This window comes from Triplophysa dalaica, chromosome 7, assembly GCF_015846415.1.
Source record: "Triplophysa dalaica isolate WHDGS20190420 chromosome 7, ASM1584641v1, whole genome shotgun sequence".
Lineage (NCBI taxonomy): Eukaryota > Metazoa > Chordata > Actinopteri > Cypriniformes > Nemacheilidae > Triplophysa > Triplophysa dalaica.
This window is the reverse complement of record NC_079548.1, coordinates 25,289,572-25,302,535: the sequence shown is the minus strand read 5'-3', so window position 1 is coordinate 25,302,535 and position 12,964 is coordinate 25,289,572. Positions and strand designations below refer to the sequence as shown.

At 38.4% G+C, this 12,964-nt stretch overlaps 3 protein-coding genes across 3 annotated transcripts; 1 reads left to right on the top strand and 2 right to left on the bottom strand.

Moving 5' to 3' along the window:
* Nucleotides 1–1,162: 1,162 nt before the first annotated feature.
* Nucleotides 1,163–2,008, bottom strand: LOC130426482 (NAD(P)(+)--arginine ADP-ribosyltransferase 2-like). The gene is made up of 2 exons (XM_056753286.1): nucleotides 1,961–2,008; nucleotides 1,163–1,879 (listed from the first exon to the last, which is right to left on the bottom strand). Exons 1-2 carry the CDS (start codon nucleotides 2,006–2,008, stop codon nucleotides 1,163–1,165), a joined length of 765 nt encoding a protein of 254 aa, XP_056609264.1.
* Nucleotides 2,009–4,613: 2,605 nt separating this feature from the next.
* LOC130426989 (uncharacterized) lies at nucleotides 4,614–8,835 on the bottom strand. Its single transcript, XM_056754027.1, has 4 exons — nucleotides 8,698–8,835; nucleotides 6,852–7,492; nucleotides 6,113–6,259; nucleotides 4,614–5,977 (listed from the first exon to the last, which is right to left on the bottom strand). The coding sequence occupies exons 2-4, from the start codon at nucleotides 7,440–7,442 to the stop codon at nucleotides 5,099–5,101; spliced, it is 1,617 nt and encodes a 538-aa protein (XP_056610005.1). The 5' UTR covers nucleotides 7,443–7,492; nucleotides 8,698–8,835; the 3' UTR covers nucleotides 4,614–5,098.
* Nucleotides 8,836–8,857: 22 nt separating this feature from the next.
* On the top strand, nucleotides 8,858–11,613 carry LOC130426990 (RNA-binding protein with serine-rich domain 1). The gene is made up of 7 exons (XM_056754028.1): nucleotides 8,858–8,989; nucleotides 9,522–9,677; nucleotides 9,879–10,064; nucleotides 10,145–10,250; nucleotides 10,371–10,524; nucleotides 10,609–10,750; nucleotides 11,042–11,613. Coding segments are annotated over exons 1-7 (852 nt in total). The 5' UTR covers nucleotides 8,858–8,987; the 3' UTR covers nucleotides 11,148–11,613.
* The last annotated feature ends 1,351 nt before the right edge of the window (nucleotides 11,614–12,964 follow it).

Genomic DNA, 12,964 nt, shown 5'->3' with positions numbered 1-12,964 from the left:
ATTTGTATTATAGCTATTTAATATTATTTGGGTCAGCCATGTGTGGGAAAATGTGCTATTTTAATAAACCAGGCCCACGTGTTAATTGACAAAAAAATAAACGAAAAAACTTTTAAATTTGGAAAAACAGTATAGATCAGGATTATTCAAGCTACAAAACACTTAGTTGAACTAAAAACTATGAGTGTCCTATGTCATTGTTATAATAATAATGCAGATTTACAAATTCCTACCAGAATATTTTAACTGTAAAGGAAAATACAGTACAAGAGAAAACACAAAATGGGTTCATTTCAAGACCTTACTGTAATATGTGTCTAGGAGACAGACAACCCATCCTCTCTAACGCAATTTACTCTATTAAACACTCTTTCATAAGATACCATGTCTACAATTGCACTGGCCTACTCTTTCATTTATGTGACTTTCACTGCCATTCAATTTCTCAGAATAATCCTTCTTGCCATTCACTTATGAAAATTAGCCATAATTTAAAATAATAAAATAACAGTTTTACTACAGTTGAAATCACAAAACCACAGTTACTGTAATAAAACCATGCTTTACCACAAAATTACAATGGTTTTGAAAACTATGGTTTTCAAAAACCATTGTTAAAATGTGCATGGTTAAACTATGGGGTTAGTAAAACCATGTAAAACCAGTGCACCAAAAAATACATGGTAACTACACTGTTATCCCCCCAAAAAGTAAATTTTCGTAAGTTTTGTAATGTATACCATAATAAGAGAAAATACACACTTTAAAACATTTGGTATTTGAGAATTGTCACCTAAAAGACACAAGTTGAACATCTTTTGGATCAATACCAACAACTTAAAATATAGAGTATTTAAAATAAATGTGTAAATGTATAGTAAATATGTGCATACAGGTATCGCTTTTGTTGTGTTTTGATACTTCTGACACTATTGCTTTGTTTTTTGTGCATGTCTTCGTAAAAAAGTTTTCTTTTAAAGTTATAAACACATCCATCTCTTCCACCTTTTGTAAATTACCTTCTGACAGTGAGTGATGTCACTCTGTAACAATCAAAACAGAGCTGTCTTCAATAGTGCTTTTTTATTTTGAATGCATTAAAGAGAAACGGATGTTTGCGTAAAGAGGAAGCTCATATTGTAAATCAAGACTTGGGCCATGCTCATCCATTCCCCACAAGTCTTTTAAAGAAATCTTTTATGGATTGCCAAAGGTCCTTCACATCAACTAATGCACAATTCAGGTTACTTTGAGTTCCTGCACTGTTTAGGTGGTAAACAGTTTCACACCAATCGTAAGTTACGTTAGTGACTTCAAAAACCTCATATGGGGGAATCAGCACCTCTTCCTCTCCAGGAAACAAAGAATAATTTGACAAATGAGCACCTTCACAGGTTCTGATTTCAAAACAAGAAACATTACCAAATATCTGCGCTGAATCACGATTAGTAGATGAAGATGCAAACTGGCCAAAACGAATGTTTTTGTTTACAACGTCAGTATTATTAAACATAAGTCTAGTACGACGATAAGTTATTATACAGCCTGGGTGTGCTTCTTTCTGAAGTTTATTCAAAATCTGTATTGCATCTGTCAACAAAAAGTAAAGTGAATACCATCTATATGTCTTTTCTGTGTAATTATCTTTACCATTAACAGTATCGGCTCTAAAATTATTATATATGCTTTCGCCAGTGTATGCAGAAATGGCGAATAAGTGGTTCCATGTAAAGCCCCTGGGATACATCCCGTGTGTCTCTGATGCTGTTGGTAGAGGTTTGACTAACAGTTCCGCCATTTTCTCTTTGCAGCCGTCAAATTGGTCATCAACTGAATTCTCAGCCATATCCAATTGCAGTATTGTTGGGACTGTAAAAACCTGTATTAACAGGAAAGTAATGATACTTCAGAACATCAATATTTTCGTCTGTAATATACATGTCACAATGTGCAATCTTACCTGTCCTAGAGCCGATAAACATAGAATAAGTGTTGCAGTGGTCAACATGATAATGTAGCAAATCCCACGCTGCAGTACCAATGAAAATCAGACAACACAAACACTTGAATTTCACAAATCCTAAAATTAAAACTTAAAAATGTGTACAGACTTGCACCGCATTCACCACAATGCCTTGCATAATATAGTGACGGATAGCAAAATCAATTATCAACATTATGTGAACATTAAGCTGATATTTTTACCTTTTATTTAATAGTTTTGTCCTGTTTTCTTGGAGAGTTGAGAAGGTTTTTGTTATTTTTCAAGATTTATGATGCGAGAGGAAGAAGGCTCCTGCTCATGAGATAGATTTTGAGTCTGGAGAGTTTGCCTTTATATATCAAATATAGTGTGTGATATAACATTGCCTGATCTTGATATGAAGCAGTACAGTTCTTCATTGTTCACACTCTTAAAAAGGGTGTACCATGCCATAGAAGAACACTTTTTGGCTGAATGGTTCCATAAAGAACTATAAACATGTTTCTACAATGTATAAGAACGTTGAGGAATTATTCTTCTATGGCATCATGATGAGGAACCTCTTGTAGCACCGTTTTTATAGAGCGTAGGCATTTGACTTAATAAAACTATGTAGGATTTCTAAAGAAAACCCTCCAATTGTCATTGGACCCCTAACTCTTTCAAGGAAATCCAGGATAAGATGTATCTTCTCGTACTCCTTGGACTACAAACATGATTGTGGACTCTTGAAACAAACATAACAGTTTCAAAGCTTAAGTATTTCTTTGTGCATTATACACTCTATGCACTACATGATCTCTTGGCGACCACAAAACCTTCTTATGCATTCAACCCAAATAGACCAAAACATCAATGATATGTGTCATTCACAATTAAATGCCACCTTCTAATATCGTACACTAACAAGCAAACAAATTTGAAGCACTAGCATTTAATCCCGACATTTAATGTTCATTTGTATATTGGTAAGGTGGACACAGCCATTACACATAGCAATAAAACTGTTAGGAAAAGCATGAGATAATAAAGTTAAAGATAGTGATATTATGCAAAGTGGTTTGCTGACACTCATTTGCATTCTACTGATCATGCATTTCATTTATCAAGTATGGATATAATGCAAACGTCTTTTATTATAAAGATATTCAGTGAACAAAGATAAGGGCTGCCCAGATATCAGCAATTTAAATTATGCACCTATACTTAGTTCAACTTTGTGGCCTGAACACACACAAATTCTTTCTCTGGATAAAATTTTGTATGTTTAAATTTAGTTCCAGACCTTCTGAAGTACTATTAAGAAACAGGAATTACAAATGTTTTGTTCTCGTCTTATACAATTCAATTTTCAGTAACAGTGCTCTTTATAATGTTTGGGACAGAGATGATTTTTCTTTTTAACTCCACAATTTAAATTTGTAATCAAACAATTTTGTTTGTTATTTGAGAGGTGAATATTCACTTTTTATTCTTGTATATTTAACTGTACTCAACAACCACAAATCATTTTTTTATATATATTATTGTTTCAATTACTCTTTTTTTTATTTTCTGTTTTTTAATCTTAGGCCCATAGTGTTGGTCTGCTCTTCACAAGATTATCCAATGGTCTTCGTCTCAAGTTTTTTTTCAACATCATAAGACAATGAAACAGAAATCTTTATGGAAAGATAATGATTTAATTAATCTAGTACTTTTACATGTTAATTTTGCAGCCTTGGTTATGCCTTATTTTTTAACTGTGGACATATTAAACTTATTTTACAAATGAAACGCTGAACATTTCAATATGTCTTTGTTTTTCTATTGCATTTCTTTACAGAACAACAGTACACAGATAAAAATATCTATATTGGGTCTTTATTATTTCAAGAGAGAAAAGCAAATCTTGTTGAATGACAGGTATTGACCAGCAGGGGGCAGGGCTGTCTCATGAAAGACATCATACGGTGCGTTTTCACCGTTATTAAGACTTATAAAACAACATGCAAAAATTAAAGTTAAAATCCGCGAGTATTTTACACTTGATGGTCATATTGTTGTCATTCAACAATGTTTTTTTCACGGGGAAAAAATGATACACTGTTACCTACTATGTTCTAAAACGATGTCAAAAGCAAAGACAGAATTACAGTTTATACATATATAATGTATCATTATATAAAATGTCTGTTTTTTTTCAGACAATAATCAGGTCAATGTTAAGTATATCATGTAATATCATAACTATTGTTATTTTTATGCTGAACTTTCATGAACAGATATAAGTTACCTTTATTTTGACCGGGTAAGTCAATTGAGAACCAGTTCTCATTTACAATGAAACCTGACCAGGAGGCAGCAAAGGGAGCAGGTACCGTGCAATAGAAAACAAGACACAAATAACACAATTATAAACAAAGTCAAAAACTTACAGTCGGTTAACCAAAGGCCAATGATCCTGAACAAATGACAAAATTAAGCTTTTAAAAAATGCAAACGAAACAAATGGAGTGAGGTTTAAAAACTGAAATGAGTGACGACCAAAAGAAGTACGGCTTTAGATATACGAAAACTGATAATACCACTGGAGCTCAAATTAAAACTCGGATTATGTTCAATACAAATAATTACAATCACTCCTGTAAATCTGTTAGATGTTTATTTTATTTGCATATGAAAATTTCAGAAACAGACTGTTAAATAAAAAAAGACAACATGGGGGGGAAATGTTCTCTTGGTCAGTTTCTTGCTGGTCTGACGAAAGTCTCACGTACAATAAAATAAACAAAGGTCTCTCCTAAACAATGCTACAATACTGCTTAATAATGTTGCGTTTAACTTAGTGGGATCGTTCATCCCAAAGGAAACTCATTTATTCACCCTCATGTCATTCTTAACCTGTACATGACTTTTTCTTCAGTGGATCACAAAATAAAATATTACGAGAAATGTCTCTGATTTCCGGTGGAAGTCAATGATGGTCAGATTTGTTTCTTGAGTGTTCTGCAGAAGGAAGTCAAACAGGTTTGGATGAATGATACAATGAATAAATGATACACACAATTTTTATTTGAGGGTGATCTGCCCCTTTAGTTTTCTCTTGTGCTTGCATTGCACGTTGCCTCATTGTTAGACATTCTCCACTTTAATAATGTTCAGCTCGGCCTGATGTGGAGACACTGGAAGACTGGAGTTCTGGTTATGTGGGCTACAAGCCTGGAACGTCCCGTCTGCACTGGTAGAAGGCATGTCTGCTGGTTTTCTCTCCATCCCCGTGTACGAGTCTGCGTGTGACTGAAACGGAGAATGAGCAAATGTTTGCGTGTGCGCCTGCGTGAACATCCCCGTGCGTGTCTGTGCATGGGTGAACGAGGGCACGCCGGTGGTCGGGCACTGCTGAAACCCGTTCATGGCAGGTGGGCTAAGCTGGTCCAGAGAGAACGGCTCAATGCCCTCGAGACCCGAGTCGTGGATCTCGTTGTATCGTGTCTGGGCTTGACTGCACTGAGCGTAGACGCCCTGACTCCCGGCGGTCTGACTAAAAGGCTCGGCGGAGGCCAGCGAACATGACGCTGATAACGTTGGAGCAGATGTTGACTGAAGCACGTTGCACGGCTCCAATTTGGTTGCCAAATCTTGAAGGGTGCCGAGGATCTGCTTCTGGACTTGAGTCTGCTGGGTTTGTTCTCTCTCCAGCCGGCCTTGTTGTTCCACCATCATCCTCAAAGCTACGCCCAGATTTCTCAGTTCCGAGCTCAAGGACTGGATCTGCTCCTGGAGGCCGCTCACAGCGGCAGGGTCGAAGCCGGTCCTCTGGAGAGGAAGTGAAGCCTGGCTGTTCACGTTTTGGACCCGTGCGGGTGGAACGGCATTGTGGGATGTACTTCCAGCGGTGGCCGGGTCAGGGAGTCGGACGCCCACACGAGGAGGATTTTGAAGAGAGCGAACTGGAGTGCCCATCCGCTGGATCCATTTCCTGGCAAGACTGGGTCCTGGGTGCGATCCTCTCTGTGGAATAAAAATATGATCATTAATATGATTCGTTTATTATATTTTTTTTTTTTTTTTAAGTCAATAAAGTCAGATGCAGAAAACATTGAGGTCGTAAATATATTTGGTTGTTGATGATAATGTTTAACTCACAATGTTTGGAGCTCTGGATGCTGTGAGGTCGAATGAAGCCGTCTGAGGTAACTCGACTTTTCTCCCATCAGGACCAGAGAAACATGACTGATCTCTTCTAACTGACAGCGGCACCTGCTGACCTGTCTGGGGTCCACCGTCCCTTACCTTCAAAAAACACACACACAAGTATATTACAATAAATATATCAACAACAACTGTAATAGGATAAATGTCAAAAAAGCATGTCACACTCACATTTTACACTTAAAATTAAATTATTATTTTATTACTACATTAACACAATAATGGTTATTGAATTATTTTCATTTGAATTATGACTAAATAATATTAATATTTACGTGCATTTTTGCATCATATAAATAAGATGCCATGCCAAATTGGGGAGAAAATTATATTTAATGGTCATGAAAATATATATAAATTATAGATAGTATAAAGATTTACTTTGGGGTAAACATGATGCAGAATGAAGTTTTTTATTTTAGTTTTATTAACATTTTGTTATTTATATTTTTATGTTAATATAAGTTTTACTTTTAGCTGTTGTTGACATAATTATTTTATTTATTTTTCCATTTTGAATATTGCTATATATTTATATATATTTTTATATATAAAGTGCCTCAACAAATATTTCAATTTTTGTTAGTTTTTCAATAATATTTAGGCCTATGTTTGAACAGAAAAATTGTTTTAGTAAATTCAGCCTAAAATATTGTTGGAGCGGTCAACTCACCCTTGCTCTGTGAAGCAACGCTTTATCCAGCAGTCTCTTGCGAGCCACCAGCACAGGGTTGGCAGGTGAGGGTGTGTGTCGCCGTCTCACAAAAGCAGCCCCGCTGGTCGTGCCCGTGCCGGTCCCAGCTCGTGGCCCCTGGATGCCGGCGTGCTGCGCGCCCTGTGCCAAAGACGTAACGCTGACAATCCGGATATCCTCGTCTTTATCCCCCTCCCTTGCTTCGCTTCTCACTGCCGTCCCAGAAGACTGTCCACCTCTTGCATCTGAGGAGGCTGCATTCAGCTGAGAGGCTGCGACCCGGGATGCTTCTCTGAGGAGGTTTCTCAACTGCTGGTTGCTCCAGGTACCCTGTCGAGCCTCGCCGCTGCCCGCCTCCCTGGCCGACGTCGACCCCGCTTGGCTGCTACCCACCGCCGTTCCGTCCTCCTTCCGAGCTCTCCCTTGAAACTCTTTCAGGAAAAGGTAGATGGCCTGCGCAGACACCTTGATGTTCTCCAACTCCAGCACAGCTTTGATCTTCCGGAAACTCAAACCTGCTTCCCGTAGCTCCACGACTTTGCGCTTGGAAGCATCGTCCAGTCTACCCATGATGGAGATCTACAGTACCGAAACCAACACGAGACTGGATGGAGCAGATCCTATAAACAATGAACACACAGTGATCATAGTGATGTCTAAATGTTGTAATTCAGTGTGATTCTACATCAAAAGCGACAAATTTTGTAACAATTCATCTAGATTTAGATATTAATAAATCGTTCTCTGGTGAAAGAATTAATAAATAGTAAAGAAAAAATATTATTGTGCCATAGATTCATATTTTTCATTATATTAATTCACTATATTGCAGAGAGGGTCATGCTGACAATTTTCATCAAAATCTTGGAGCCAGATTTTAAAGGGGTGAAATATAACTTTAAAAATGTATAATTTTTATATGTGCACAGAGACGTTAGTAGAATCTGTTGACTATAACAATCCTAACAATACATTACATGCAAACGATAACAATAAAAAAATGTAAATAAAGTATTTTGTTATTTTCCAACGTTTGCACATTTGCAACTGAATAAGTATTAAAGATATCTTAATATCCTTTCAGATTCTGGTTCTTACTAAACGTATCTTCAGGTATCCAGGTTTATAAGATCTGATATGATACAACACCAGATATTTGTGGCCCACATGGAAATTGTAGAACCCATTTTCAATGGTAAATAAACAATCGTGGGTCAAGTAGGACAAAGCAGAGTCAAACTGACACTTATTGCTTTTTAAAAAAAATGCAGAAGCATTGTACAAGTAGTTGTGTTTTAGAAAATATTGATATATGTAGTGGTTTAATAATACATAAATAGTATAGTACTTTATATTTCACTGCTATAGAAAGCATGAACCTCACATCGAGCATCTCCTGACTTTGACATCTTGTGCCCATGAGAAACAAATCTTAAAATAAAGGAGTCCACCAGAAAATGGTCACCATTGACTTGACCATAGTGATTTCTGGTGATTTTGGGTTAATCTCAATAGCTAAACATGGGCTGATCACCCAGTACTACTTCTAAAATCTCGTCTGTGAACTTCCTATAAACTTCAATGCAGTGGGGGGTCTTGCTTTTGAACTTTGTTTCCCAACTGACGTATCCAAGTAAATAAATCAAAACAAACCAGCCTAGCCTACTGTAAACCTAAACATTTTCTCAAAGGTTAAAGCAGCATTTGTGTATAAAACAGCTACCGAACAGATTTCACAGCTTCGAGCACATTTAAAGTCATGCATCCCAAATGACCGCACGTATCGTTGTATTGCACTAAACACACAATGGAAATCATCGCTCACCTACTGCGACGTCACTGCACTCTTATTTACGATTAAACCGACGGTGCGCTCCATGATACGGTCACATGACGACGTTTACAATCATATCTGCGATTATATAATAGAAACACAAAAGCAAACGCGTAAAATCCTCTTTTCTCTGTATATACATCATCGCGCGAGCGAAGCCCCGCCTTCAGACACTCGTCGCAGAGATGGTGACGTCACACCCACAAACGAATGCGTGAGCTCATTAAAGCGCGACGGTCCCTGATCTCGCCGTTGAGAGTGTTGCGCGCTGTTCATTCATCATGTAAGTTTGATAGTTTGTGGGGCAGTTTTTTTGCAAAATTAGTTGCGATTTATTGTTAACGTCGAGTGCGCGTGTAAAGTTTTCAGTCACGTTTCGTTAAGTTGCGATAACTTGCATGTTTTTGAAAACAGCGGCGCTGCTAAGTTAGCATTAGCCACATAGCGATCAAAACGAAGAGCATCATGATGCCATAATACACATTGTAATCACAACATTAAACGCTAGGATTTGTGTTATATAAATGTCATAACTGGTCAATTATTGTGAAATATCTACATATTGCTGGTTCAGGGATTAGAGCCTCTGTAGCCTGTTTTTTTTAATTACGTGCTATATGTAGTTTTATTTTTATTTCTTTATGTGAGCTTTGTTTTATGCATGGGTTAATGATTTAATACTATGCATTGCATCTGATATCATACCAAAGTATGCCCACATATCCTTTGTAAAAACAAATTAATGCTATAAATTGAGTTAAACCAGATTGTGGCGCTGTTTTCTAACCAAATATTTGTTTGTTTCCTATACACAGGGCACCTTCACCCACCAAACGCAGAGAGCGTTCTGAGGACAAACCAAGAGAGAGAGCGAAAGAGAAACCCGCTGTAAAGGAGGGAGCAGAGAAGGAGAGAGGCAGAGAGAAGATCCGCAAGCGTCGCAGTAACTCCACTGGCAGCAGTAGTAGCAGGTCCGATTATGTAGTTCAATTTTAACTGGACACATTCTATAACATTAAAGTCTTACTGCATCACATCACATTACATTTTAGCTGGGGCCTTGAAGGACAGGTTCTGTCAGCTAATTCGAACCCACAACACTAACCCCACGTTTAAATATAAGCCCCAAGATGTATTTCCAGGTAATCAATTGTTTTGCTTGTCCTCCAAAGGTCCAGTTCCAGCTCCAGCAGCAGTTCTGGGTCCAGCTCGGGCTCATCCAGTGGGTCCAGCTCTTCCTCTGGTACCAGCCATTCTGGTTCATCAAGTTCTTCCCGGTCCTCTAGCTCATCTGGGTCCTCTGGGTCTCCCAGCCCGAGCCGTCGTCGCCATGACAACCGGCGACGCTCACGATCAAAGTAGGTTACAGACAGAGTGCACATTTCAATCAGCCCATTAAGCCAATCCAATGACGTTACTGAGCATGTGCTTTAATCAGGTCCAAATCACAAAAGCGTGGTGAGGAGAAGGAGAGGAAGAGGAGGAGCCCCAGCCCTAAACCAACTAAACTTCATCTGGGAAGACTCACCAGGAATGTCACCAAGGTAAAGATTTTGAGTTTTTGGTAGACGTGCTTGAAACACTTAACTCCGATATGTGCATCCTATTTCTTATAGCTTTTATCTCTTGTATTAGACTCTGTTTCTGTGCTTGATTTCTGTCAGGAACATATTCAAGAGATCTTTGCGACCTACGGGAAGATCAAGATGATCGACATGCCCCCGGACCGCTTGCATCCTAATTTATCAAAGGGCTACGCTTATGTGGAATACGAGACTCCAGATGATGCCCAGAAGGCTCTGAAACACATGGATGGAGGTACTATTGATGAGAAGCTCATAACATTTCAGATCAGTTCCAAAGACAAGATTTCTTACACTATCACCTGTTGACTGTCCTCAGGTCAGATTGACGGTCAGGAGATCACCGCCTCTGCTGTTCTCACCCAGAGGATACGAACCGCCCCGCGAAGAATGACGCCGCCACGCAGAATGCCTCCCCCACCTCCCATGTGGCGCCGCACGCCACCTCGCATGAGGAGACGGTATGTCTAAGTTTTCTTTTTGTTCTGGCATGTTACGTTGATCTGTAGTGTGTATCGCATATGTTCAATGGGTCAGTAGGACCCAATCATTCCAATACCTGCAGGCTCAAATTGAGTTATTAAATTAAACGCACCCAGTGTCCTTTTACCCTGTAGGTCTGTTTATTTCTTCTCTCGCTTCACTAAGAAGTCTCTGACAGGGCTCGTGACTTTTTATGCGTCTTATCAGATAATTGGCATGCGTGTCTGTGATTCATCTCGGCCTCAGCTGACAGTGTGTACTTTTAACAGATCTCGGTCTCCACGGCGACGCTCCCCGGTGAGAAGGCGCACTCGCTCCAGGTCTCCGGGTCGCAGACGACACCGCTCCCGCTCCAGTTCCAACTCGTCCCGTTAGACGCTCTCTCTTCTCACAGCAGCAGCTTTACATTCGCTGATCCCTGATATCTTTAATGTGAGGACCTGTTGCTTTAGATTCATTTGGAAATTATTTTGTCTAAAGGTTTTTACCTTTAGTACCTCAAGGTTGGATGAAAATGTAAACGCCCTGTCTTACAGCATCTTTTCAGTTAGGGTGTATGTGAGTGGATTTTATTTGCTTGTGTTTGTACACTTGCTGGTCTTGTAATAGATAGTGCTCCATTTTACCGTGATTCTTTTGTAATGTGCTTTTTGAAAAATACAGCCTATAACTGGTCAATTCCTTTTCAAAATACATTTGTACACAGTAACGGTCATTGTTTTGTTGGTGCATTGTGGGCTCATATTCCAAACCACAAAATTCAAGACGCTCAGTTTGTAATCCTGTAAAATCTGTTGATCTGTACAATGGAAAACGAATCAATAAACCAGTGTTACATCTGTTTAGTTGTCTTAAGTTCTTCATTTGAAAACGGAATGGGCAATTCTGTGAAAATAAAAAATGTTTTTAGTATAGCCTACTAACAGCACAGATAATAACATTTAGTGTTTCAAATACCCATGTGAGGTCTCTTTTAGTGCATTCTTTTTCATAGTCAGGGAAGTGCCATTTTCTGGATTGTCGGACCCATAACGGTACATGTTCCTCATAAAATTAGATTACTTTTTTATGTTCAAAGAAGAATCATCCTTCCTCCATTAGTTGGGTATTATTGCTTAAGGTTTGTGCATTTTAATTCACAGAAATCCGATGAAGTTTGTCTTCTCCCAAAATTTTTCTTTTTTGTCACATCCATAAAGCAATTTTATTTTCCTTTTTTAGAATAAAAAAAAAACTTGTGCATAGACTAATGTTTAAACTACAAGGATTTAGAAAAATATAAATGGATGGTTCAGTATATTGGTACCAAAGACATTCTCTGAGTGTCTTTGTGTCACGCCCATAACAAATTGCCCGAAAAACAAAAACAAAATGGAAATACTTGTACTAAAAAGAAAAGCTTTTTTCTTGACACAAATCTTCGAGTTATCCAAAGGTTGTCAAGCTCTTAACGGGATTAACATGCACAGAAGTGGTCTGTAAATCGTTAATTAAACCGGAGTAGGGTGAAAAACCTTATTCTACATAGTTGTCAATAACAAGTGACAAGTGGTTTTGCAAACAAAGTATTTTTTATTATATCGGGGTGTCCAGAATAAACAAAAAAAATAAAATATGACAAGGCTTTTGCCGTGTAGAAATGCTTTTTATGTTAGTCACACTTTTACCATTACGGGTTAACCGCTGGTGTGGAGTCAGAGACCCTCAGCTGTGCTTCAGCACCACTTCATTTTATCTAGCCATTAACATCGACGTTGAAGGAACGCTTTCTGTAGCGGCTGATCCCTGGGGCTGACAAGCCCAGACGTTCACTTTAAGGAATGAGCTTCTGGATCTGTGGCCTTCTGCAGATTGACTTGTATGTGTCACTCAGGGGTAATGAGGCGACTTCGGAGAGCTTGTGGCCGTCAAACACAATAAAGAGTGGCAGGACTGAAAACTGTCTGGCTAAAATAAAGACCTCGAAACGAAAATAACGGGGTTGTTGATCAAAATGGTGGATTGATTTTGTCATTAAATTTGCTTTTGGGCATCAATTGGAAATGTGTTTTAATAAATGAGAGGCACGATGAGAGACCTCATTTTCTGGGTCATATAGTAACCCAAACTCTAAATAAAGTATTTTGTGTCTTATTAGGACCCACTGTAGAATTGTTTCTAAACACATGATCATCAAAGTAACCATGATATAC

Bases quoted from the DNA above. Each gene is read 5' to 3' on its own strand.
- LOC130426482 (XM_056753286.1), bottom strand. From the start codon at position 2,008: ATGTTGACCACTGCAACACTTATTCTATGTTTATCGGCTCTAGGACAG. The intron at 1,880-1,960 runs GTAAGATTGCAC...CTGTTAATACAG, and splicing joins GTTTATCGGCTCTAGGACAG to GTTTTTACAGTCCCAACAAT.
- LOC130426989 (XM_056754027.1), bottom strand. From the start codon at position 7,442: ATGGGTAGACTGGACGATGCTTCCAAGCGCAAAGTCGTGGAGCTACGG. The intron at 6,260-6,851 runs GTGAGTTGACCG...TGTTTTTTGAAG, and splicing joins CGTTGCTTCACAGAGCAAGG to GTAAGGGACGGTGGACCCCA. The intron at 5,978-6,112 runs GTGAGTTAAACA...TTTATTCCACAG, and splicing joins CATCCAGAGCTCCAAACATT to AGAGGATCGCACCCAGGACC.
- LOC130426990 (XM_056754028.1), top strand. The intron at 10,065-10,144 runs GTAGGTTACAGA...TGCTTTAATCAG, and splicing joins CGGCGACGCTCACGATCAAA to GTCCAAATCACAAAAGCGTG. The intron at 10,751-11,041 runs GTATGTCTAAGT...TACTTTTAACAG, and splicing joins CCACCTCGCATGAGGAGACG to ATCTCGGTCTCCACGGCGAC.